At 41.7% G+C, this 26,812-nt stretch overlaps 1 protein-coding gene across 30 annotated transcripts in view; it reads left to right on the plus strand.

The window, feature by feature from the left end:
* Positions 1-742: 742 nt before the first annotated feature.
* Positions 743-26,812, plus strand: part of LOC121186850 (von Willebrand factor A domain-containing protein 5A-like) — a 45,546-nt gene continuing 19,476 nt past the window's right edge. Inside the window, exons 1-20 of one of the 30 annotated variants that reach the window (XM_041045686.1) lie at positions 743-778; positions 1,440-1,511; positions 2,115-2,317; positions 2,412-2,634; positions 2,756-2,922; positions 3,027-3,141; positions 3,222-3,397; positions 3,486-3,574; positions 3,691-3,835; positions 4,244-4,323; positions 4,421-4,535; positions 4,663-4,821; positions 4,958-5,061; positions 5,472-5,692; positions 5,971-6,033; positions 7,032-7,109; positions 7,222-7,350; positions 7,591-7,760; positions 8,028-8,151; positions 8,265-8,680. In XM_041045686.1, the coding sequence (XP_040901620.1) occupies positions 1,466-1,511; positions 2,115-2,317; positions 2,412-2,634; positions 2,756-2,922; positions 3,027-3,141; positions 3,222-3,397; positions 3,486-3,574; positions 3,691-3,835; positions 4,244-4,323; positions 4,421-4,535; positions 4,663-4,821; positions 4,958-5,061; positions 5,472-5,692; positions 5,971-6,033; positions 7,032-7,109; positions 7,222-7,350; positions 7,591-7,760; positions 8,028-8,151; positions 8,265-8,344 (2,487 nt within the window). In that variant the 5' untranslated portion in view covers positions 743-778; positions 1,440-1,465 and the 3' untranslated portion in view covers positions 8,345-8,680. Of the gene's footprint in view, positions 779-1,439; positions 1,512-2,114; positions 2,318-2,411; positions 2,635-2,755; positions 2,923-3,026; positions 3,142-3,221; positions 3,398-3,485; positions 3,575-3,690; positions 3,836-4,243; positions 4,324-4,420; positions 4,536-4,662; positions 4,822-4,957; positions 5,062-5,471; positions 5,693-5,970; positions 6,034-6,220; positions 6,383-7,031; positions 7,110-7,221; positions 7,351-7,590; positions 7,761-8,027; positions 8,152-8,264; positions 8,681-9,717; positions 9,828-10,588; positions 10,634-10,880; positions 11,084-11,177; positions 11,401-11,523; positions 11,700-11,803; positions 11,919-11,998; positions 12,175-12,262; positions 12,352-12,466; positions 12,612-12,938; positions 13,019-13,115; positions 13,231-13,357; positions 13,517-13,652; positions 13,757-14,043; positions 14,265-14,542; positions 14,606-14,792; positions 15,156-15,604; positions 15,683-15,794; positions 15,924-16,164; positions 16,335-16,601; positions 16,726-16,838; positions 17,595-18,291; positions 18,402-19,171; positions 19,217-19,498; positions 19,702-19,795; positions 20,019-20,139; positions 20,307-20,410; positions 20,526-20,605; positions 20,782-20,869; positions 20,959-21,074; positions 21,220-21,630; positions 21,711-21,807; positions 21,923-22,049; positions 22,209-22,724; positions 22,829-22,904; positions 23,126-24,060; positions 24,124-24,235; positions 24,437-24,661; positions 24,832-25,098; positions 25,223-25,335 lie in introns of those variants that run through there. The other 29 variants (XM_041045685.1, XM_041045689.1, XM_041045688.1 and 26 more) reach the window with 29 other exon arrangements.

The raw sequence follows: 26,812 nt of genomic DNA on the forward strand, positions 1-26,812 counted from the left end.
CCTGTTCACCTGCAGTCACTGGCAGCCTAGTTTTTTTGTCTTTCTGCACTGATAGTTTGTCAAACTGCTCTTGCTTCTGCCAGAAGATTCTCACAGCCCAGTTTTACCTCTGTCAGATCTCAGTCTATCACGTCAACCACATACATTACACATTAGAAAAGGTACTTTTGCTGCTCTACCACATCCTCAGACAAAAATCTATCTGTATACTCTTTATATTCTTGTAAGAACAGCTACTGGTGTGTGTTACTTCCCATTTTCCAACCGCTGTCTTTTTACTGATCTCACCCTGTGATAGCTGTCAATACCTCTTGACCTCTAAATTACTGAATAATACAGATATTTTACATTGACAGGGGCTGGATTATGTCAGTACAGCACTGATGCCATCAGCTCATGAATATTCATGAGCTATACTCGTGCTCATTAAACTCTCAAACCTAATCAAAGACAAAAAATAATAATAAATAAATAAATGATAGCGTCTTTTATGTCAAATGTCTGAATTCTGATCCTGTTTATTTATTCGGGAGCTTCCACAATTTCATTTTATATTTAATATATAATATTATTTGGGATTACTGAATGGCTGAAACTATGCAGTGATTGATAGAAGAGAGCTGGTGAGTGGGCCTGGGAAAGGTTCAGAGGTAGAGAAATAAAGTCAAGTGACAGGAAAAACGCCCACTGCCCACAAGGGTTTGACTGCATATAACCAACAAGAAGCCTGTGGTGTATGTCATCCTGTTCCTGTGGAAGGTACTCTTTCTCCTTGCAGGTATGCATCTGATGCATTGCTTCCATGATTTGAATATGCCATATACTCTCTGTCAGAAGGAATATACGTTAAAAATAACATTTGTTTTTTTTCCATAGCCTACAGTAGTGTAAAGGTGAGGATACCTGGTGGTATATTTAACCCACTGGATGGTGTGCTACACATTGTAAACCAGATGTTCTGCTTTTGTACAGATTTGTCTTCACATTTTTCATTTTTGTAAAAGGCAGTTTTAATAACAGGACTCTCTTATGATTAGGAAACACTGATGTTCCCTAATTTCTGCCAACAAACACCAACAAAACACAAACAAATAATACGACAGGTTGATGGGTATTGTGTTAATGTTTGTGTTTATATTTTAGCGTTTTTTTGGGGGGGTGTTGTAACTGAGCTCACACGGGCCACAGTGGGATTTCACTTATCACTCATAAAAAGTAAAAACTCACCTTGCACCTGAATGCAGCTAATTCTTTAATTTTAAATTGCCCCTTGGGCACAAATAAAGTGATTTAAATTGAATAATTCTGCTTAAATTAAAGAAACGTTTTAGGAAATTAAAAGAAATATAGGTAGTTTCCCAGCATGTCCAGTTGTTGTTTTGCTGTCTTGTTAGCGTGACATATGTAAAGTTTAATTCTCTTTACCTTTATTTTTACAGCTACCTTTGGTACCTGTTGAACTGGCATGATGGTGAACCACTGTGGTCTTCTTTCTGCTGATAACAAACCAGGTACAGAGCTTATTCATAATTGAATTAAATTTAAATAAGCTTCATTGGCCTGACAGATGGGAAACCTACGCTGACGTGTACTGCTGCAGTACACAAAATTCTGAACATTGACAGATAATTAGCAATAATTAATAATAATTTTCTCTTCGTGCATGACAACGGTCAATATGTTCTGCAGCTAATACTAAACACTGACCTTTATCTCCACATAGAGAAAAGCTGAGCCCACTGTCTGTACATTGTCCCTTTCCTTAGTTTTCTATCAGTTGTGGTGGTCAGGTGTTCTGACACCATGCAGTCTCTGTTTTCTAATTTACTCAGTGATTTGATGGATTCATTCCAATGTTTAATATAATATCAACTTTGTTTTGAGATAATTGTTTTATTCAGATTGTTGCTGATTACTTTGTCTCAAATGTGAACATTTGTTAATTTAATCTTTGCCTGTTTGGACTCTGATACAAAAGAATGTGAAATCTGAAGACCTCAATTAGAGCTCCTGTAACTCCTGGACTTGTTAATGTTGAAGAACCCTAATTTTGTATGATCATTTATAAATACTGTTTTCTGTGTTCATTGCATTTCTTTCCATTTCTCGGTCAGTTCCTCTGAAGAGCATTGAGGTGGAGCTGGAGGTGAAGGACCATGTGGCTACACTGGTCTCCACTCTGAACTACGAGAACAAGGAGGACAAACCAATAGAGGCTGTTTTTGTCTTCCCTCTGCCTGGAGATGCTGCTGTCTGTCATTTCAGTGCTAAGATTGGACAGACAGAGATTGTAGCTGAGGTGAAGGAGAAACAGCAGGTGAGATGGACCGTAAAGTCTTACTCACTATAATGGATCTTAAAGAAACAGTAAAGACAGTGAACGTGGCTCACATGTGTCATCTGGTCTCCAGGCTCGTGAGGAGTATGATGATGCTCTGAGCTCCGGTCAGCAGGCCTTCCTATTGGAGGAGAGTGAGGAGAGTCCAGATATATTCTCTCTGAGTGTGGGCAGTCTGCCTCCAGGAGAGAGCGCCTCCATCAGGCTGGAATATGTCACTGAGCTGGCTGTGCAGGCTGATGATGGTCTGAGGTTTTGTCTGCCTGCTGTGCTCAACCCTCGCTACCAACCTCAGGGTGAGAAATCCAGCCAACATTTTTAAAATTTAGTGCACAATTGGGACACAAAGCAAAACTCTTAGGTTAGAAGCTTAAATGTAATGTGTCTTTCATTATGTCATTTCTACCTTGTTCACAGGAAGTGAAGGTGCCAGTGTCCAGGTGACCTCTGTCCCAGCCTCTCTGGTTCCCTACAGTCTGTCTTTTTCTGCCCGAGTGTCCTCTCCTCGTCCAGTCTCTAAAGTAGAGTCCAACTGTTCCCTGGACCCTCTCCAGTACCTCAACACAGAGCAGACCCAGGCCACGGTAGGTAGACTGCTGATGTGTGTTGTGTGTGTGGTTGCTCCTCAGTACTGAGAACAAAATGTGTAACTTTGTTGATATTTATGAGTGTGTTTTGTGAACTGCAGGTGAAGTTGGCTGCAGGACACAAGTTTGACAGAGATGTTGAACTTCTGATTTATTACAAAGACGCCCACCAACCCACTGCTGTGGTGGAGGCAGGACAGGCCTCTGCCAAACCTGGTGAGTGCAGATTAGTGAAGTTCATTATCCTCAACTTCCAACTGAGTTACATGTGTTGGAATAAACAATGTGTGTTCCAGGCACTCTGATGGGTGATCCTGTAGTGATGCTGAGCCTGTACCCTGAGTTGCCCCAGTCTGTGATGTCTTCACTCGCCTCCTGTGGAGAGTTTGTGTTCTTGATGGATCGATCTGGGAGTATGAGTTCATGTCTGAACAACAGCAAGAGTCATCAGACTCGCATTGGCAGTGCCAGGGTATTCATGAAGTGTTAACTCTGTCATAAAATCATTCAGTGTCCCTCTGACACAGTAACCTTCACTATCTGTTCTGTCCTTCCTCCAGGACACTCTGCTGCTCCTGTTGAAGAGCTTACCCATGGGCTGCTATTTCAACATCTACAGTTTTGGGACCAGCTATGAACACATCTTCCCGTAAGTCACTCCCTCATGTCACTCAGTTCAGTAAAGTCCCTCCTGCATTTTGTTGTTAATGTTTGTACATGTGTGTTTGCCTTGGTGCATGTGTTCATGCATTTGTGTGATGGCAGTAAGAGTGTGGAGTACAACCAGAAGACCATGGAAGAGGCTCTGAAGGAGGTTGAGGCGATGGAGGCAAATCTGGGAGGAACAGGAATCCTTGAGCCCCTCCAACATATTTACAGCCAGTCCTGCATTCCCAGTCAGCCAAGACAAGTAATACACACACACACACACACACACACACACACACACACACACACACACACACACACACACACACACACAGACACTGTCAATGACAGAATGCCTAACCTAATGAATAAAGTACAACAAGCCCATATTTAACATGTTAAACAGAATGTGTTTGACATGTGTCTTAAATATTGTTTTTGTTTCTAACAATCCCATACCAGTCCAGTTATCAGCACAGCATTTCCTACTCTTTTATTTTTTTTAACAAACAAGTATGAATCTGAACTAACAGGTTTTTACCCTTGTTCTTTCCACTTCACCATAAGAACCAGTTGTGTTACTGCAGCAGATTCCTAACACAGGATTATGTGAATGGCTTTCAGCACATGTTGCATGTTTTGTAACTTATGTGTAAACTCTCCACCCTAGCTGTTTGTCTTTACTGACGGAGCGGTGTTCAACACCAAGGAAGTGATAAATCTGATGAAGGAGAATTCAGGTTCTCACAGGTGAAACCATAAAGACACAAAACACAAGACATGACTCCAACACTATGTCCCATGTTGTAGTGCTGTGTGTGTTACAAACAAAACTATTGTACTGTAGGTGTTTCTCTTTTGGGATTGGGGAAGGGGCCAGCTCTGCTCTAATCAATGGGATGGCCAAGGAAGGAGGAGGTCACGCTCAGTTCATCACAGGCACTGACAGGATGCAACCTAAGGTAAGAAAGATATTAAAGCATAGAAAAACTGTCAAGTTAAACAATGCAACAGTCATTTTTTGTGCACACAAATCATAGTTCCACTAAGTAAAAGCTGAGCTCCTGTCCCAACTTTTTTTCCAACCAGGTGATGCAGTCGCTTCGATTTGCTCTGCAGCCAGCTGTGGTGGATATCTCAGTCACATGGGATTTACCAAAGGAAGTGTCTGTTACTGTTCTCTCTCCACCAATCACATCACTTTTCCAGGGTCAAAGGTCACTGGTTTATGGCCAACTCACTGGACAGGTACGAGCACCGTCTAATAGTGAAATACCTGAGCTGAGTCTGATCCTCAGCATACATGTATATGTACAGTATACACATAATCAGGTAGGTGATTACAGTAACAAACATGGTCTCTAACATTGTAATGCTTTCTCAGAGTTCAGAGGCAGCAGAGGGCTGTGTGACGGTCGAGTACAGCCTGGCAGGTCATCCCTCTCAGAACCAGCTCCGCTTCAGTCTAAACCCTGGCGAGGACACGGGGTAACACAGTTTTAGATCAGACAGTGCTGTTATGTGTTGGGTCCTCACATTGTAAAGTTTGAGATTAATTATTTAGATAAAAATGTACCAAGCTGTGAGAAACACAACAGTATTTAATGAAAGAATTTTGCTCTGAGACATGGCATTAAGTCTGTTCAGTGGCTGACAGACACACACACAAAACAGAAGTATTTTTTGGTATGTAGCTCCAATTTCAACAGTTTTCAACGTTTTTCTTTTTGTTCACCTCACAACAAGAAGGTCACAACGTAGCAAAATCTCTAATGTCTCTATATGTTATTTGATGTTTAGGACCTAACACACGATCTATCTACATTTACTGCATAGCTCTAAATTTTACTCATACACATGAAGCTCCACCTGTGTTAACTCCTCTCTCCTGTGTGCAGATTAACAGTCCACAGTTTGGGTGCTCGGACTCTGATTCACTCCCTGGAGATGGAGGAGAGAGAGCACACAGGACAGGGGGATGGAGGAGTGAAGGAGAAGGTGGTGGAGCTGAGCGTCCAATCAGGAGTGAGCAGCTCATTCACAGCATTCGTTGCTGTCAACAAAGGCAACAGCGAGTCGATTCAAGGACCTCTGGTGCGCAGAAATGTTCCAACAGCCTGTGAGTGTTTGACAAATGATAGTGGATCTCAGCTGCTGCTTTAAAGTTTCTGTAGCTTGCAAATCACTGTTATTGTTGCATTTCATTTGTAGGTAAGAGCCAGAATTTCTTCGGTGCTCACTGTGTGATTGTATGTGCACAGTACTAGCAATTTATTAACTACTGTCGTAAGTCATTGTAATAAGCTCAGAAACCAGTAGTTTAGTTGATATTTGTGGATTATTAATTCTCGTGTAATGTCTTGATCTTGATTTTTTTTTTTTTTATGTTGGACGTAGGTCATTGTTATCAGCTTGGTCTTTTCCATCCAATGTGCCTTGCTGGGTCCAGCCTCAAGACGGGTAAGTAAAAAGCTGTATGGGAGTGCAACGCACATCTCTGTCAACAGCCTGTGAGTGTTTAACAAATGAAAAACTAATACTGGATCTCAGCCACTGCTTTAAAGTTTCTATAGCTGACCATTACTGATGAGCCATGACATTTTGACCTTTGCTTGATATGCTGTTGGTCCTTTGTGTGCCGCTCAAGCAAGTCTCTGAGGCAAGGTTTCTACAAGGCCTCTGACTGTGCTCTTTGGTGTCTGACCCCTGTAATTTCTGTACTTTGAGAGGTGGAGCTACAGCTGACTGGACTTGCCCAGCACCCTGTCCCCCATTCCTGCTTTGTTTCTCCTCGGATCGCTGTCAGCAGGTACTCACAACTGTTGAAGGACCCCACAAGCCTTTCCGCTTCTGAGGGGCTCCGACCCAGATGTCTTTCCGATTTTGCCCTCGTCAAAGCCTCTAAAGTTGGGGTGCCCCGGTATCTCACTTGGTGACGTGTGTACCACATATCAGGGTCCTTCTTATCTCTGTCTCCTGTAGTTATCTAGTAAAGCAGAAATGCCAGAAGGTAATTTAAGAGAAAAGTCTTTCATACTTTTATACGTGTCCATTTTTCCATTTATCCAACAAGCTCACTACGAGAACCGATAATCAGCGTCATTTGCCTTATCACTGATTGGTCATAATGTTTTGGCTCATTGGTGTAGCGGCACAATCTTAATGGAAAGGATGCAAAAGCACAACAGCATGGCACTTTCACATTATAAAAATCATTACTTGTTTTACGAATTTGCAAATCACTGTTATTGTTGCATTTCATTTGTAGGTAAGAGCCAGAATTTCTTCTGTGCTCACTGTGTGATTGTATGTGCACAGTACTAGTAATTTATTAACTACTGTCGTAAGTCATTGTAATAAGCTCAGAAACCAGTAGTTTAGTTGATATTTTTGGATTATTAATTCTCATATAATATCTTGATCTTGAACTTTTTTTTTTTTTTTTTTTTGTCTTGCAGATTTCTCGAATGTAGTTTATTGTGCTCAGATTGATCGTATTGCTCCAAAGTGTCTTGCTGGTTCCAGCCGTAAGAAGGGTAAGTAAAAAGCTGTATGGGAGTGCAACACACATCTCTGTGTCATGGATTGTGGACATTGTGAATTTGTTCTTAAACCACTCTGCACTCGGTTGCTCTGCTTTCTCAACAGCTGTCAAGACTAAAGGCTTTTTCTCTGGTCTTAGCAAAAAGTTTGGTGCCTTTGGCAGACGTCAGAAGCCTCAGGTGATAATGGCTCAACAGATAGAGGTGCTTGCTTCGCCCTCCTATGATTTTGGTAGTAAGTAGACCCGTGCAGACAGCTCCATTATTTTCAGTATGTCATTTCAGAACAGTTATATTTGTTTATATTTACTTAGAGTTTTTGTTGAACTGTTGACAGCTGTGCCCCCCCCCCCCCCCCCCCCCCCCCCCCCACCCAAAACAATAAAAAAAAAACCAACCATACAACTTCACTCCAGTAAAATGGCCTGATGGGAAAATTTTATCTTTGCACTTTCTTGTATTTTTTTCTCTCCAGCTTTCAGCTGTGAAGAAACTGAAGGCACCATGCTCCAGCAGCCTTGCAGAGACACTTTACTGCAGCTGGTTTCCCTGCAGGAGGCCTCTGGCTGCTGGCCACTAGATCCAGCTCTGGCTGTTGTGCTGGGAAAGAGCAGGGAGGAGGTGGAGACGTCAAAGCCTGCATCGGTTGGTTATTGTCAATAATAATAACACAAATGAATAATGGGAAATTATACAGGAATTTTATACAGTAACCCAAACAACATTTGCTGTATCGGTCAAAAGTTCATGCTAACGTATTTGAGTGTCTTATTTCTGTTCATCCTGTTAATATGTTGTTATAAAGTAAAGTCAGGCTACATTTTCCCCTGAGATTCTTTATGTACTTTGTTCTCTTTGATTTTACTCCTCTTGTGCCTGTTCCATGTGATTTTCTTTGATTTGGTAAAATAGGTGAACCAGGAAGTGTGGGCCACCATTCTGGCTCTGATCTGGCTTCATGGCTTCAAGATGGACGCTAAGGAAGAGTGGGAGCTTCTGGCTATGAAGGCTGTGTCATGGCTCCGTGCTCAGAAAGGTAGTAAGAGTAATAATAAGAGCTGATCTGTTGTTTTTAACAGTGTGTGCTGGTTAGAATCATATGTTTGCCTATACTCAGTCTTACTGCTTTTGTGCTTCTTTTTTTTTCAGCACCATGTGTGGCAGAGTGTGTGGAAGCTGGAAATAAACTGTTGGGTTCCAACGTGCAGAAAGAGGTCCTGGGACTCTGAGGTTTTCATTGAACAGGCTTCTCTTTAGGATTGGTGCACAGAAGCAGATTTTCTCCATCTTACAGCCTTTCCATTGTCAACATTGCACCATATTATCTAGCTTGTAACAATTCAGTCTTGTTCTATTATGTTTTCTATTTCTGTTTTCTGTTTATTGGTCTCTTACATTGGTACCTGTTTTGCTTTTATCATTGGATAGACTTTTCAGAACAGCACTGAATACTTAAAAGTAAATAAAGTGAATAATAAAACACCTCAAAATTAAACTTATAGCTTTAAACAAAATGAGCACTAATGTCTTAGAGACTCCACACCTGCTTTAGGTGTTGTGCAGTAAAGACGGTGTGATACCAGGTGCAAGACATGAAATCCTTGACCTGTCAGCATACGTCTCTGGTCACATTGTACCAAATTAAAACTTCCTGCTTTAATGAAGATGTTTTTGTTATGATTAACCAACCAGAGATTGCTGTTTTTTTGTAATGTTTAGAAGTGATAAAGTCTAAGTCACAGCTCAGACTGGAAGTGTATTTTCCTGGAGATGAACCTGACACTTCAGATGACATCTTGCCCCCTGCTTCTGCACAGTCCTGGGCCCAAAACCACTTCCTGGGTTATATTCACACACATTCTGAGAAAATGCGTGTGGAGATCAGTAGGCAGCAACATCACCAGGAATAATGTCAATAAAATAGTAACCTCTGAAAATTTGAAGTTACCTGTTTGATGCTCGAGCAGTGAAGCTGCACTACAGCTCATTACTAAAACTGCTCCACTCTGAGGCTGTACAGTAGAGCCAACACTCAATTCACATCAGACATCAATGGCAGACTGACATGCTGCTCTACTACACCCTCACTTTTCTAATTATGAGTAATTTGGTGTCCAATGTTTAGAAAAACTCAGGAACGTGTCATGAAAGCCATCTCATGAACAAAATGTCAAACTATATTCTAAGTTAAAGATCCATCTTTGACACTTCCCTTTAGATCAGAGTCAAAATCTATTGTCTCCTTTTTGATATAATGAGTTATGATAATCCTGTTCTGCGTTTCAGAGGAATATCATACAAATATTTTAGCAAACCTGTAATATCATCCCAAGAATAACAATGGGGCTATGGTAAAAGTACACTCCCACAATGCTCTGAGGACTGGAAAACTACCATGACTGTCCATTCAGAATGGGTGCATCATGATGCATCTATTGTAAGTGCTTCCCTGATTTCTTTGCATTTGATACGGGTTTTTTTCCCGACATCAAGCTTCTGGAAAGGGACTCCAATTTGCAACTTCAAGCTCCACCCATCCGGTGCTGTTTTGTAACGAAATCGAGCGTACCCTGGGAGGTGGTACCGCTGAGTGACTGTCATTTTCAGTTCAGATCGGAATAAGAGCTTCCCTGTTCAACAAACATATAAATTGTGCCGACTCACTTACAGGAGGGAGCTGCAGAAATCTATCCCAAACACTGATCGTCAGAGGTGAGCGTTCTTCTTCTCTTAGTTTATTCCAGTAATCCATAACTCACTGGTCATGTTGGACTGAATCATTTGAGATACATTGGAGAACCTTCTGGACAGTGTTGTTGTCACACTGAGCTTGAAAGTATATGGGAATCTGTGTGGGGTATTATTGTAAGGTCGTTAAAAATACGGTAACGACGAAGGCCAGTCGCCTCCCACACACTGACATTATTTCCATTCTTCTCCGTCAGTGACTGGAAACACTAAATGCTGTTTTAACTTCCCCAGCAGCCCTCAAGCAAACAGCTGTGTGAATAAAAACAAAAACACATAAACAAAGTGGAGAAAAATTAACCAAACTGAACCAGGACGAGCGAGGACGCACGGCACTGAAGATCAGAGAGTATTGATCAGTGTATTGATTGATTGACTGATTGATTGACTGAGTTGATGATTACATTAAACGTGAACGTTTCCCCAGCTTTTTTTTGTTTTTGTTTGGAAATATGTCCAGTAAATGTATTAAATGTTTTGCTGGATTCTCACACCTTAAAAAAAAAAAAAAAAAAAAAAAAAAAAAAAAAAAAAAAAAAACATTTACTGTATTTACAAAAGCACAGTCATTCAGGGTTTCTGCTATTTCAACTTTATTTTTGGCATACATGTGAAATATAATAAATATATTTACTGTTTACTAACTGCTGACAACTAGTCATTACTATCATTACCATCCAGAAAGACCTCAAATGTCCTTGATAATTGTTGTAATTGTTGCACAGGTACGATGGACTGCTGTGGTCTACTAACTGCTCAGAAGGAACCAGGTACAGAGCTGTTAGAAAACAAACACTAACTTTTTGGATCATGTAAAGTTCGAAAGTAAAGGCTTGTATTGGCTGTAATGTTTGTTGGGCACATGATCATATCCTGCTTTGCACACTGCTAGACAGAGGCATGTTTAACTATCAGCTTGATGAACAGGTTCAGCCTTAATATGACTAAAATAAAAAAATAAAAAAGTACAACAGTTCTCACATTGTCTTCATGTGCTTCCTTCCATTTCTCGGTCAGTTCCTCTGAAGAGCATTGAGGTGGAGCTGGAGGTGAAGGACCATGTGGCTACACTGGTCTCCACTCTGAACTACGAGAACAAGGAGGACAAACCAATAGAGGCTGTTTTTGTCTTCCCTCTGCCTAGAGATGCTGCTGTCTGTCATTTCAGTGCTAAGATTGGACAGACGGAGATTGTAGCTGAGGTGAAGGAGAAACAGCAGGTGAGATGGACAGTAAAGTCTTACTCACTATAATGGATCTTAAAGAAACAGTAAAGACAGTGAACGTGGCTCACATGTGTCGTCTGGTCTCCAGGCTCGTGAGGAGTATGATGATGCTCTGAGCTCCGGTCAGCAGGCCTTCCTATTGGAGGAGAGTGAGGAGAGTCCAGATATATTCTCTCTGAGTGTGGGCAGTCTGCCTCCAGGAGAGAGCGCCTCCATCAGGCTGGAATATGTCACTGAGCTGGCTGTGCAGGCTGATGATGGTCTGAGGTTTTGTCTGCCTGCTGTGCTCAACCCTCGCTACCAACCTCAGGGTAAGAAATCCAGCCAACATTTTTAAAATTTAGTGCACAGTTTGGGACACAAAAGCAAAACTCTTAGGTTAGAAACTTAAATGTAATGTGTCTTTCATTATGTCATTTCTACCTTGTTCACAGGAAGTGGAGGCAGTGAAGGTGCCAGTGTCCAGGTGACCTCTGTCCCAGCCTCTCTGGTTCCCTACAGTCTGTCTTTTTCTGCCCGAGTGTCCTCTCCTCGTCCAGTCTCTAAAGTAGAGTCCAACTGTTCCCTGGACCCTCTCCAGTACCTCAACACAGAGCAGACCCAGGCCACGGTAGGTAGACTGCTGATGTGTGTTGTGTGTGTGGTTGTTCCTCAGTACTGAGAACAAAATGTGTAACTTTGTTGATATTTATGAGTGTGTTTTGTGAACTGCAGGTGAAGTTGGCTGCAGGACACAAGTTTGACAGAGATGTTGAACTTCTGATTTATTACAAAGACGCCCACCAACCCACTGCTGTGGTGGAGGCAGGACAGGCCTCTGCCAAACCTGGTGAGTGCAGATTAGTGAAGTTCATTATCCTCATCTTCCAACTGAGTTACATGTGTTGGAATAAACAATGTGTGTTTCAGGCACTCTGATGGGTGATCCTGTAGTGATGCTGAGCCTGTACCCTGAGTTGCCCCAGTCTGTGATGTCTTCACTCTCCTCCTGTGGAGAGTTTGTGTTCTTGATGGATCGATCTGGGAGTATGAGTTCATGTCTGAACAACAGCGAGAGTCATCAGACTCGCATTGGCAGTGCCAGGGTATTCATGAAGTGTTAACTCTGTCATAAAATCATTCAGTGTCCCTCTGACACAGTAACCTTCACTATCTGTTCTGTCCTTCCTCCAGGACACTCTGCTGCTCCTGTTGAAGAGCTTACCCATGGGCTGCTATTTCAACATCTACAGTTTTGGGACCAGCTATGAACACATCTTCCCGTAAGTCACTCCTCATGTCACTCAGTTCAGTAAAGTCCCTCCTGCATTTTGTTGTTAATGCGTGTACGTGTGTGTTTGCCTTGGTGCATGTGTTTATGCATTTGTGTGATGGCAGTAAGAGTGTGGTGTATAAACAGAAGACCATGGAAGAGGCTCTGAAGAAAGTTGAGGTCATGGAGGCAAATCTGGGAGGAACAGAGATCCTTGAGCCCCTCCAACATATTTATAGCCAGCCCTGCATTCCCAGTCAGCCTAGACAAGTAATACACACACACTGTCAATGACAGAATGCCTAACCTAATGAATAAAGTACAACAAACCCATATTTAACATGTTAAACAGAATGTGTTTTGTGTGTGTGTCTTAAATATAGTTTTTGTCTCTAACAATCCCATACCAGTCCAGTTATCAGCACAGAATTTCCTACTCTTTTATTTTTTTAACAAACTGATTTTTACCCTTGTTCTTTCCACTTCACCATAAGAACCAGTTGTGTTACTGCAGCAGATTCCTAACACAGGATTATGTGAATGGCTTTCAGCACATGTTGCATGTTTTGTAACTTATGTGTAAACTCTCCTCCCTAGCTGTTTGTCTTTACTGATGGAGCAGTGTTCAACACCAAGGAAGTGATAAATCTGGTGAAGGAGAATTCAGGTTCTCACAGGTGAAACCATAAAGACACAAAACACAAGACATGACTCCAACACTATGTCCCATGTTGTAGTGCTGTGTGTGTTACAAACTAAACTATTGTACTGTAGGTGTTTCTCTTTTGGGATTGGGGAAGGGGCCAGCTCTGCTCTAATCAATGGGATGGCCAAGGAAGGAGGAGGTCACGCTCAGTTCATCACAGGCACTGACAGGATGCAACCTAAGGTAAGAAAGATATTAAAGCACAGAAAAACTGTCAAGTTAAACAATGCAACAGTCATTTTTTGTGCACACAAATCATAGTTCCACTAAGTAAAAGCTGAGCTCCTGTCCCAACTTTTTTTCCAACCAGGTGATGCAGTCGCTTCGATTTGCTCTGCAGCCAGCTGTGGTGGATATCTCAGTCACATGGGATTTACCAAAGGAAGTGTCTGTTACTGTTCTCTCTCCACCAATCACAGCACTTTTCCAGGGTCAAAGGTCACTGGTTTATGGCCAACTCACTGGACAGGTACGAGCACCGTCTAATAGTGAAATACCTGAGCTGAGTCTGATCCTCAGCATACATGTATATGTACAGTATACACATAATCAGGTAGGTGATTACAGTAACAAACATGGTCTCTAACACTGTAATGCTTTCTCAGAGTTCAGAGGCAGCAGAGGGCTGTGTGACGGTCGAGTACAGCCTGGCAGGTCATCCCTCTCAGACCCAGCTCCGCTTCAGTCTAAACCCTGGCGAGGACACGGGGTAACACAGTTTTAGATCGGACAGTGCTGTTATGTGTTGGGTCCTCACATTATAAAGTTTGAGATTAATTATTTAGATAAAAATGTACCAAGCTGTGAGAAACACAACAGTATTTAATGAAAGAATATTGCTCTGAGACATGGCATTAAGCAAAATCTCTAATGTCTCTATATGTTATTTGATGTTTAGGACCTAACACACGATCTATCTACATTTACTGCATAGCTCTAAATTTTACTCATACACATGAAGCTCCACCTGTGTTAACTCCTCTCTCCTGTGTGCAGATTAACAGTCCACAGGTTGGGTGCTCGGACTCTGATTCACTCCCTGGAGATGGAGGAGAGAGAGCACACAGGACAGGGGGATGGAGGAGTGAAGGAGAAGGTGGTGGAGCTGAGCGTCCAATCAGGAGTGAGCAGCTCATTCACAGCATTCGTTGCTGTCAACAAAGGCAACAGCGAGTCGATTCAAGGACCTCTGGTGCGCAGAAATGTTCCAACAGCCTGTGAGTGTTTGACAAATGATAGTGGATCTCAGCTGCTGCTTTAAAGTTTCTGTAGCTTGCAAATCACTGTTATTGTTGCATTTCATTTGTAGGTAAGAGCCAGAATTTCTTCGGTGCTCACTGTGTGATTGTATGTGCACAGTACTAGCAATTTATTAACTACTGTCGTAAGTCATTGTAATAAGCTCAGAAACCAGTAGTTTAGTTGATATTTGTGGATTATTAATTCTCGTGTAATGTCTTGATCTTGATTTTTTTTTTTTTTATGTTGGACGTAGGTCATTGTTATCAGCTTGGTCTTTTCCATCCAATGTGCCTTGCTGGGTCCAGCCTCAAGACGGGTAAGTAAAAAGCTGTATGGGAGTGCAACGCACATCTCTGTCAACAGCCTGTGAGTGTTTAACAAATGAAAAACTAATACTGGATCTCAGCCACTGCTTTAAAGTTTCTATAGCTGACCATTACTGATGAGCCATGACATTTTGACCTTTGCTTGATATGCTGTTGGTCCTTTGTGTGCCGCTCAAGCAAGTCTCTGAGGCAAGGTTTCTACAAGGCCTCTGACTGTGCTCTTTGGTGTCTGACCCCTGTAATTTCTGTACTTTGAGAGGTGGAGCTACAGCTGACTGGACTTGCCCAGCACCCTGTCCCCCATTCCTGCTTTGTTTCTCCTCGGATCGCTGTCAGCAGGTACTCACAACTGTTGAAGGACCCCACAAGCCTTTCCGCTTCTGAGGTGCTCCGACCCAGATGTCTTTCCGATTTTGCCCTCGTCAAAGCCTCTAAAGTTGGGGTGCCCCGGTATCTCACTTGGTGACGTGTGTACCACATATCAGGGTCCTTCTTATCTCTGTCTCCTGTAGTTATCTAGTAAAGCAGAAATGCCAGAAGGTAATTTAAGAGAAAAGTCTTTCATACTTTTATACGTGTCCATTTTTCCATTTATCCAACAAGCTCACTACGAGAACCGATAATCAGCATCATTTGCCTTATCACTGATTGGTCATAATGTTTTGGCTCATTGGTGTAGCGGCACAATCTTAATGGAAAGGATGCAAAAGCACAACAGCATGGCACTTTCACATTAAAAAAAATCATTACTTGTTTTACGAATTTGCAAATCACTGTTATTGTTGCATTTCATTTGTAGGTAAGAGCCAGAATTTCTTCTGTGCTCACTGTGTGATTGTATGTGCACAGTACTAGTAATTTATTAACTACTGTCGTAAGTCATTGTAATAAGCTCAGAAACCAGTAGTTTAGTTGATATTTTTGGATTATTAATTCTCATATAATATCTTGATCTTGAACTTTTTTTTTTTTTTTTTTTTGTCTTGCAGATTTCTCGAATGTAGTTTATTGTGCTCAGATTGATCGTATTGCTCCAAAGTGTCTTGCTGGTTCCAGCCGTAAGAAGGGTAAGTAAAAAGCTGTATGGGAGTGCAACACACATCTCTGTGTCATGGATTGTGGACATTGTGAATTTGTTCTTAAACCACTCTGCACTCGGTTGCTCTGCTTTCTCAACAGCTGTCAAGACTAAAGGCTTTTTCTCTGGTCTTAGCAAAAAGTTTGGTGCCTTTGGCAGACGTCAGAAGCCTCAGGTGATAATGGCTCAACAGATAGAGGTGCTTGCTTCGCCCTCCTATGATTTTGGTAGTAAGTAGACCCGTGCAGACAGCTCCATTATTTTCAGTATGTCATTTCAGAACAGATATATTTGTTTATATTTACTTAGAGTTTTTGTTGAACTGTTGACAGCTGTGCCCCCCCCCCCCCCCCCCCCCCCCCCCCCCACCCAAAACAATAAAAAAAAAACCAACCATACAACTTCACTCCAGTAAAATGGCCTGATGGGAAAATTTTATCTTTGCACTTTCTTGTATTTTTTTCTCTCCAGCTTTCAGCTGTGAAGAAACTGAAGGCACCATGCTCCAGCAGCCTTGCAGAGACACTTTACTGCAGCTGGTTTCCCTGCAGGAGGCCTCTGGCTGCTGGCCACTAGATCCAGCTCTGGCTGTTGTGCTGGGAAAGAGCAGGGAGGAAGTGGAGACGTCAAAGCCTGCATCGGTTGGTTATTGTCAATAATAATAACACAAATGAATGATGGGAAATTATACAGGCATTTTATACAGTAACCCAAACAACATTTGCTGTATCGGTCAAAAGTTCATGCTAACGTATTTGAGTGTCTTATTTCTGTTCATCCTGTTAATATGTTGTTATAAAGTAAAGTCAGGCTACATTTTCCCCTGAGATTCTTTATGTACTTTGTTCTCTTTGATTTTACTCCTCTTGTGCCTGTTCCATGTGATTTTCTTTGATTTGGTGAAATAGGTGAACCAGGAAGTGTGGGCCACCATTCTGGCTCTGATCTGGCTTCATGGCTTCAAGATGGACGCTAAGGAAGAGTGGGAGCTTCTGGCTATGAAGGCTGTGTCATGGCTCCGTGCTCAGAAAGGTAGTAAGAGTAATAATAAGAGCTGATCTGTTGTTTTTAACAGTGTGTGCTGGTTAGAATCATATGTTTGCCTATACTCAGTCTTACTGCTTTTGTGCTTCTTTTTTTTTCAGCACCATGTGTGGCAGAGTGTGTGGAAGCTGGAAATAAACTGTTGGGTTCCAACGTGCAGAAAGAGGTCCTGGGACTCTGAGGTTTTCATTGAACAGGCTTCTCTTTAGGATTGGTGCACAGAAGCAGATTTTCTCCATCTTACAGCCTTTCCATTGTCAACATTGCACCATATTATCTAGCTTGTAACAATTCAATCTTGTTCTATTATGTTTTCTATTTCTGTTTTCTGTTTATTGGTCTCTTACATTGGTACCTGTTTTGCTTTTATCACTGGATAGACTTTTCAGAACAGCACTGAATACTTAAAAGTAAATAAAGTGAATAATAAAACACCTCAAAATTAAACTTATAGCTTTAAACAAAATGAGCACTAATGTCTTAGAGACTCCACACCTGCTTTAGATGTTGTGCAGTAAAGACGGTGTGATACCAGGTGCAAGACATGAAATCCTTGACCTGTCAGCATACGTCTCTGGTCACATTGTACCAAATTAAAACTTCCTGCTTTAATGAAGATGTTTTTGTTATGATTAACCAACCAGAGATTGCTGTTTTTTTGTAATGTTTAGAAGTGATAAAGTCTAAGTCACAGCTCAGACTGGAAGTGTATTTTCCTGGAGATGAACCTGACACTTCAGATGACATCTTGCCCCCTGCTTCTGCACAGTCCTGGGCCCAAAACCACTTCCTGGGTTATATTCACACACATTCTGAGAAAATGCGTGTGGAGATCAGTAGGCAGCAACATCACCAGGAATAATGTCAATAAAATAGTAACCTCTGAAAATTTGAAGTTACCTGTTTGATGCTCGAGTAGTGAAGCTGCACTACAGCTCATTACTAAAACTGCTCCACTCTGAGGCTGTACAGTAGAGCCAACACTCAATTCACATCAGACATCAATGGCAGACTGACATGCTGCTCTACTACACCCTCACTTTTCTAATTATGAGTAATTTGGTGTCCAATGTTTAGAAAAACTCAGGAACGTGTCATGAAAGCCATCTCATGAACAAAATGTCAAACTATATTCTAAGTTAAAGATCCATCTTTGACACTTCCCTTTAGATCAGAGTCAAAATCTCTTGTCTCCTTTTTGATATAATGAGTTATGATAATCCTGTTCTGCGTTTCAGAGGAATATCATACAAATATTTTAGCAAACCTGTAATATCATCCCAAGAATAACAATGGCACTTTGGTAAAAGTACACTCCCACAATGCTCTGAGGACTGGAAAACTACCATGACTGTCCATTCAGAATGGGTGCATCATGATGCATCTATTGTAAGTGCTTCCCTGATTTCTTTGCATTTGATACGGGTTTTTTCCCCGACATCAAGCTTCTGGAAAGGGACTCCAATTTGCAACTTCAAGCTCCACCCATCCGGTGCTGTTTTGTAACGAAATCGAGCGTACCCTGGGAGGTGGTACCGCTGAGTGACTGTCATTTTCAGTTCAGATCGGAATAAGAGCTTCCCTGTTCAACAAACATATAAATTGTGCCGACTCACTTACAGGAGGGAGCTGCAGAAATCTATCCCAAACACTGATCGTCAGAGGTGAGCGTTCTTCTTCTCTTAGTTTATTCCAGTAATCCATAACTCACTGGTCATGTTGGACTGAATCATATGAGATACATTGGAGAACCTTCTGGACAGTGTTGTTGTCACACTAGGCTTGAAAGTATATGGGAATCTGTGTGGGGTATTATTGTAAGGTCGTTAAAAATACGGTAACGACGAAGGCCAGTCGCCTCCCACACACTGACATTATTTCCATTCTTCTCCGTCAGTGACTGGAAACACTAAATGCTGTTTTAACTTCCCCAGCAGCCCTCAAACAAACAGCTGTGTGAATAAAAACAAAAACACATAAACAAAGTGGAGAAAAATTAACCAAACTGAACCAGGAAGAGCGAGGACGCACGGCACTGAAGATCAGAGAGTATTGATCAGTGTATTGATTGATTGACTGAGTTGATGATTACATTAAACGTGGAGAAAGAGGAGATAGATTGACCATTTGATTTCTTTTTTTTCCCAGCTTCTTTTGTAACTTTGGAAATTTCACCAGTAAATCTATTAAATGTTTTGCTGGACTCTCACACCTTTGAAAAAACAAAACAAAAAAACTTTACTGTTATTACAAAAACACACAGATATGTGTTGCACTCCTATTCAGGTTTTCTGCTGTTTCAACTTGGCGTTCACGTGTAATGAAATAAATATATTTACTGTTTACTAACTGCTGAAGACCCACAATGCACAGTAGTTAACTTTACCATTCAAGTGCTTAAATGTCCTTGTTAATTGTTGTAATTGTTGCACAGGTACGATGGACTGCTGTGGTCTACTAACTGCTCAGAAGGAACCAGGTACAGAGCTGTTAGAAAACAAAAACTTTTTGTATCATGTAAAGTTCGAAAATAAAGGCTTGTATTGACTGCAATGTTTGCTGGGCACATGATCATATCCTGCTTTGCATACTGCTAGAAAGAGGCATGTTTTACTATCAGCTTGATGAACGGGTTCAGCCTTAATATGACTAAAATAGAATGAAACTTGAAAGAGTAACAAGAGTTATTTTAAAATGTCTTTGCAGAAAGTACAACAGTTCTCACATTGTCTTCATGCGCTTCCTTCCATTTCTCGGTCAGTTCCTCTGAAGAGCATTGAGGTGGAGCTGGAGGTGAAGGACCATGTGGCTACACTGGTCTCCACTCTGAACTACGAGAACAAGGAGGACAAACCAATAGAGGCTGTTTTTGTCTTCCCTCTGCCTGGAGATGCTGCTGTCTGTCATTTCAGTGCTAAGATTGGACAGACAGAGATTGTAGCTGAGGTGAAGGAGAAACAGCAGGTGAGATGGACAGTAAAGTCTTACTCACTATAATGGATCTTAAAGAAACAGTAAAGACACTGAACGTGGCTCACATGTGTCATCTGGTCTCCAGGCTCGTGAGGAGTATGATGATGCTCTGAGCTCCGGTCAGCAGGCCTTCCTATTGGAGGAGAGTGAGGAGAGTCCAGATATATTCTCTCTGAGTGTGGGCAGTCTGCCTCCAGGAGAGAGCGCCTCCATCAGGCTGGAATATGTCACTGAGCTGGCTGTGCAGGCTGATGATGGTCTGAGGTTTTGTCTGCCTGCTGTGCTCAACCCTCGCTACCAACCTCAGGGTGAGAAATCCAGCCAACATTTTTAAAATTTAGTGCACAGTTGGGACGCAAAGCAAAACTCTTAGGTTAGAAGCTTAAATGTAATGTGTCTTTCATTATGTCATTTCTACCTTGTTCACAGGAAGTGAAGGTGCCAGTGTCCAGGTGACCTCTGTCCCAGCCTCTCTGGTTCCCTACAGTCTGTCTTTTTCTGCCCGAGTGTCCTCTCCTCGTCCAGTCTCTAAAGTAGAGTCCAACTGTTCCCTGGACCCTCTCCAGTACCTCAACACAGAGCAGACCCAGGCCACGGTAGGTAGACTGCTGATGTGTGTTGTGTGTGTGGTTGTTCCTCAGTACTGAGAACAAAATGTGTAACTTTGTTGATATTTATGAGTGTGTTTTGTGAACTGCAGGTGAAGTTGGCTGCAGGACACAAGTTTGACAGAGATGTTGAACTTCTGATTTATTACAAAGACGCCCACCAACCCACTGCTGTGGTGGAGGCAGGACAGGCCTCTGCCAAACCTGGTGAGAGCAGATTAGTGAAGTTCATTATCCTCATCTTCCAACTGAGTTACATGTGTTGGAATAAACAATGTGTGTTTCAGGCACTCTGATGGGTGATCCTGTAGTGATGCTGAGCCTGTACCCTGAGTTCCCCCAGTCTGTGATGTCTTCACTCGCCTCCTGTGGAGAGTTTGTGTTCTTGATGGATCGATCTGGGAGTATGGGTTCATCCATGAACACCTGGAGGAGTCATCAGACTCGCATTGGCAGTGCCAGGGTATTCATAAAGTGTTAACTCCATCATAAAATCATTCAGTGTCCCTCTGACACAGTAACCTTCACTATCTGTTCTGTCCTTCCTCCAGGACACTCTGCTGCTCCTGTTGAAGAGCTTACCCATGGGCTGCTATTTCAACATCTACAGTTTTGGGTCCAGCTATGAACACATCTTCCCGTAAGTCACTCCCTCATGTCACTCAGTTCAGTAAAGTCCCTCCTGTATTTTGTTGTTAATGTTTGTACATGTGTGTTTGCCTTGGTGCATGTGTTCATGCATTTGTGTGATGGCAGTAAGAGTGTGGAGTATAAACAGAAGACCATGGAAGAGGCTCTGAAGGAGGTTGAGGTGATGGAGGCAAATCTGGGAGGAACAGAGATCCTTAAGCCCCTCCAACATATTTACAGCCAGTCCTGCATTCCCAGTCAGCCTAGACAAGTAATACATAAACACATACACACACACACACACACACACACACACACACACACACACACACACACACACACACAGACACTGTCAATGACAGAATGCCTAACCTAATGAATAAAGTACAACAAGCCCATATTTAACATGTTAAACAGAATGTGTTTTGTGTGTGTGTCTTAAATATTGTTTTTGTTTCTAACAATCCCATACCAGTCCAATTATCAGCACAGAATTTCCTACTCTTTTATTTTTTTAACAAACAAGTATGAATCTGAACTAACAGGTTTTTACCCTTGTTCTTTCCACTTCACCATAAGAACCAGTTGTGTTACTGCAGCAGATTCCTAACACAGGATTATGTGAATGGCTTTCAGCACATGTTGCATGTTTTGTAACTTATGTGTAAACTCTCCACCCTAGCTGTTTGTCTTTACTGACGGAGAGGTGTTCAACACCAAGGAAGTGATAAATCTGGTGAAGGAGAATTCAGGTTCTCACAGGTGAAACCATAAAGACACAAAACACAAGACATGACTCCAACACTATGTCCCATGTTGTAGTGCTGTGTGTGTTACAAACAAAACTATTGTACTGTAGGTGTTTCTCTTTTGGGATTGGGGAAGGGGCCAGCTCTGCTCTAATCAATGGGATGGCCAAGGAAGGAGGAGGTCACGCTCAGTTCATCACAGGCGCTGACAGGATGCAACCTAAGGTAAGAAAGATATTAAAGCATAGAAAAACTGTCAAGTTAAACAATGCAACAGTCATTTTTTGTGCACACAAATCATAGTTCCACTAAGTAAAAGCTGAGCTCCTGTCCCAACTTTTTTTCCAACCAGGTGATGCAGTCGCTTCGATTTGCTCTGCAGCCAGCTGTGGTGGATATCTCAGTCACATGGGATTTACCAAAAGAAGTGTCTGTTACTGTTCTCTCTCCACCAATCACAGCACTTTTTCAGGGTCAAAGGTCACTGGTTTATGCCCAACTCACTGGACAGGTACGAGCAGCCCCATCTCATACCTGTGTGATTGGTCATATGAAGGGGACTAAGTAGCGAACTAGGAGAGTGTGTCTACTGGTACATTTACAGTTGGACAATAAATGATTTTTAGTTTCAACTTAAACCAACTTCTCTTTAGAGCCATTATCTTTCTAGAATCTCTGAGCAACAAGGTGCTTGTGCTCACAAGTTGTAGAGTATACAAACTAAGAAGCTTTTCTTAAAGTGAAAGTAAATAAAGTTCCAGTCACATTTTGCAGTTTAAAAAATGTGAATTTTTCTGCAGAAACATTTAGTTTCTGTTTCATGATTGATTAAATTCATTTTACAGTCACTCCAGTTGCCACTTTTAAAAGTGAGCTTTCTTTAAAGACAGGAACAGAAACCAAACAAGTTGAAAGGCTGAATCAATGCACACATGAATTAAGATAAATATAATATAGATATGGCTTTTAATTATTACTTTTGAGTTCTGTTTACTGAACACAATCTCTAACACTAATGCTTTCTCAGAGTTCAGAGGCAGCAGAGGGCTGTGTGACGGTCAAGTACAGCCTGGCAGGTCATCCCTCTCAGAACCAGCTCCGCTTCAGTCTCAAACCTGAAGGAGACACAGGGTAACACAGTTTCAGATCAGACAGTAACCATTTAGTGCAGTGGGTAGTGAGGTTTACTCCTCTCTCCTGTGTGCAGATCAACAGTCCACAGGTTGGGTGCTCAGACTCTGATTCGCTCCCTGGAGATGGAGGAGAGAGAGCACAGAGGACAGGGGGATGGAGGAGTGAAGGAGAAGGTGGTGGAGCTGAGCGTCCAGTCAGGAGTGAGCAGCTCCTTCACAGCATTCATTGCTGTCAATAAAGGCAACAGCGAGTCGATTCAAGGACCTCTGGTGCGCAGAAATGTTCCAACAGCCTGTGAGTGTTTAACAAATGAAAAAGTAATACTGAACCTCTGCTTTAAAGTTTCTATAGCTGACCATGACTGATGAGCCAAGACATTTTGACCACCATAGGTTGATATACTGTTGGTCCTTCGAGTGCCATCCAAGCAAGTCTCTAAGGCAAGGTTTCTACAAGACCTCTGATGGCTCTCTGTGGTGTCTTGCCCCTGTAATTTCTGTACTTTGAGAGGTGGAGCTACAGCTGACTGGACTTGTTCTAGTACGGCCCCCAGCACCCTGTCCCCTATTCCTGCTTTGTTCCTTTTCGGATCACTGTCAGCAGGTACTCAAAACTGTGAAGGACCCCACAAGCATTTCCGCTTCTGAGGTGCTCCGACCCAGTTGTCTTTCCGATTTTGCCCTCGTCAAAGCCTCTAAAGTTGGGGTGCCCTGGTATCTCACCTGGTGACGTGTGTACCACATATCAGGGTCCTTCTTATCTCTGTCTCCTGTAGTTATCTAGTAAAGCAGAAATGCCAGAAGGCAATTTAAGAGAAAAGTCTTCCATACTTTTATACGTGTCCATTTTTCCATTTATCCAACAAGCTCACTACGAGAACCGATAATCAGCATCATTTGCCTTATCACTGATTGGTCATAATGTTTTGGCTCATTGGTGTAGCGGCACAATCTTAATGGAAAGCATGCAAAAGCACAACAGCATGGCACTTTCACATTAAAAAAATCATTACTTGTTTTACGAATTTGCAAATCACTGTTATTGTTGCATTTCATTTGTAGGTAAGAGCCAGAATTTCTTCTGTGCTCACTGTGTGATTGTATGTGCACAGTACTAGTAATTTATTAACTACTGTCGTAAGTCATTGTAATAAGCTCAGAAACCAGTAGTTTAGTTTTGGATTCTCATGTAATGTCTTGATCTTAAACTTTTTTTTTTTATGTTGAAAGTAGCTCAGTGTAATCAGCTTCGTCAACGGTCACTGTGTCTTGTTGGGTCCAGCCTTAAGGCGGGTAAGTAAAAAGCTGTATGGGAGTGCAACACACATCTCTGTGTCTTAGATTGTGGACATTGTGGATTTGTTCTTAAACCACTCTGCACTTGGTTGCTCTGCTTTCTCAACAGATGTCAAGACCAAAAGCTTTCCGTTAAGACCAAGGAAAATGCTGTCAACACCTGTCGGGACCAAAGGCTTTTTCTCTGGTCTTAACAAAAAGCTTGGTGCCTTTGACAGATCTCAGAAACCTCAGGCGAAAATGTTTAGTTCCAGTCACCATCTGGCTGGAGGGATACAGGTGCTTGCTTCGCCCTCCTATGATTTTGGTGGTAAGTAGGACCCATGCACACAGCTCCATTATTTTCAGTATGTCATGTCAAAACAGATATATTTGTTTCATATTTACTTGGAGTTTTTTTTAAACTGTTGACAGCTGTTGCAGTATATAATCAGAACCCACCCAAAGAAAAAAACAACAATACAACCTCACTCCAGTAAAATGGCCTGATGGGAAAATTTTATCTTTGCACTTTCTTGTATTTTTTTCTCTCCAGCTTTCAGCTGTGAAGAAACTGAAGGCACCATGCTCCAGCAGCCTTGCAGAGACACTTTACTGCAGCTGGTTTCCCTGCAGGAGGCCTCTGGCTGCTGGCCACTAGATCCAGCTCTGGCTGTTGTGCTGGGAAAGAGCAGGGAGGAGGTGGAGACGTCAAAGCCTGCATCGGTTGGTTATTGTCAATAATAATAACACAAATGAATGATGGGAAATTATACAGGCATTTTATACAGTAACCCAAACAACATTTGCTGTATCGGTCAAAAGTTCATGCTAACGTATTTGAGTGTCTTATTTCTGTTCATCCTGTTAATATGTTGTTATAAAGTAAAATCAGGCTGCATTTTCCCCTGAGATTCTTTATGTACTTTGTTCTCTTTGATTTTACTCCTCTTGTGCCTGTTCCATGTGATTTTCTTTGATTTGGTGAAATAGGTGAACCAGGAAGTGTGGGCCACCATTCTGGCTCTGATCTGGCTTCATGGCTTCAAGATGGACGCTAAGGAAGAGTGGGAGCTTCTGGCTATGAAGGCTGTGTCATGGCTCCGTGCTCAGAAAGGTAGTAAGAGTAATAATAAGAGCTGATCTGTTGTTTTTAACAGTGTGTGCTGGTTAGAATCATATGTTTGCCTATACTCAGTCTTACTGCTTTTGTGCTTCTTTTTTTTTCAGCACCATGTGTGGCAGAGTGTGTGGAAGCTGGAAATAAACTGTTGGGTTCCAACGTGCAGAAAGAGGTCCTGGGACTCTGAGGTTTTCATTGAACAGGCTGCTCTTTAGGATTGGTGCACAGAAGCAGATTTTCTCCATCTTACAGCCTTTCCATTGTCAACATTGCACCATATTATCTAGCTTGTAACAATTCAGTCTTGTTCTATTATGTTTTCTATTTCTATTTTCTGTTTATTGGTCTCTTACATTGGTACCTGTTTTGCTTTTATCATTGGATAGACTTTTCAGAACAGAACTGAATCAAAATTAAACTTATAGCTTTAAACAAAATGAGCACTAATGTCTTCATTAGAGACTCCACACCTGCTTTAGGTGTTGTGCAGTAAAGACTGTGTGATACCAAGTGCAAGACTTGAAATCCTTGATCTGTCAGCATACGTCTCTGGTCACATTGTACCAAATTAAAACTTCCTGCTTTAATGAAGATGTTTTTTCTGATTAACCAACCAAAGATTACTGGTTTTTTGTAATGTTTAGAAGTGATAAAGTCTACGTATCTCTGAAAATTTGAAGTTACCTGTTTGATGCTTGAGCAGTAAAGCTGCACTATAGCTCATTATTAAAACTGCTTACGTCGAGGTAAATCAGAGAATCCACTCTGAGGCTGTACAGTAGAGCCAACACTCAATTCACATCAGACATCAATGGCAGACTGATTGCTCTACTACACCCTCACTTTTCTAATTATGAGTAATTTGGTGTCCAATGTTTAGAAAAACTCAGGAACGTGTCATGAAAGCCATCTCATGAACAAAATGTCAAACTATATTCCAAGTTAAAGATCCATCTTTGACACTTCCCTTTAGACCCGAGTCAAAATCTCTTGTCTCCTTTTTGATATAATGAGTTATGATAATCCTGTTCTACGTTTCAGAGGAATATCATACAAATATTTTAGCAAACCTGTAATATCATCCCAAGAATAACAATGGGGCTATGGTAAAAGTACACTCCCACAATGCTCTGGGGACTGGAAAACTACCATGACTGCCCATTCAGAATGTGTGTTCATTCCTATTCTCTCCCACTAGGTGGAGATGATGCATCTATTGTAACTGCTTCCCTGATTTCTTTGCATTTGATAAAAACGTTTCATCCATGATACCACAGCTGGCAGTGATTTGACTGTGTTTTTGTCTCAAACAGCTCTGCAGTGGTCACATCTGCAGACAGTGAGGCTTTGCTCTGCAGTCGGTCTTCTGTGTGCATATGGCCATAAATACAGAGAGTACTGCTTTGTTTTATATCAACTGACAATTCAAATAAATAAATCCAATAAGATAAAATAAGATAAAAGACTCAACTTGAAATATTAGTTTTACCACTAACAGGAAATGTAGAATGACTGAAGAGAAGAAACAAAGTTAACAGTTGTTTTCTTGTTTTAAATTCATGTGCGATACAAACATTGTATGCT

The sequence above is a fragment of the Toxotes jaculatrix genome, chromosome 9 (assembly GCF_017976425.1).
Source record: "Toxotes jaculatrix isolate fToxJac2 chromosome 9, fToxJac2.pri, whole genome shotgun sequence".
NCBI classification, from domain to species: Eukaryota; Metazoa; Chordata; class Actinopteri; family Toxotidae; genus Toxotes; species Toxotes jaculatrix.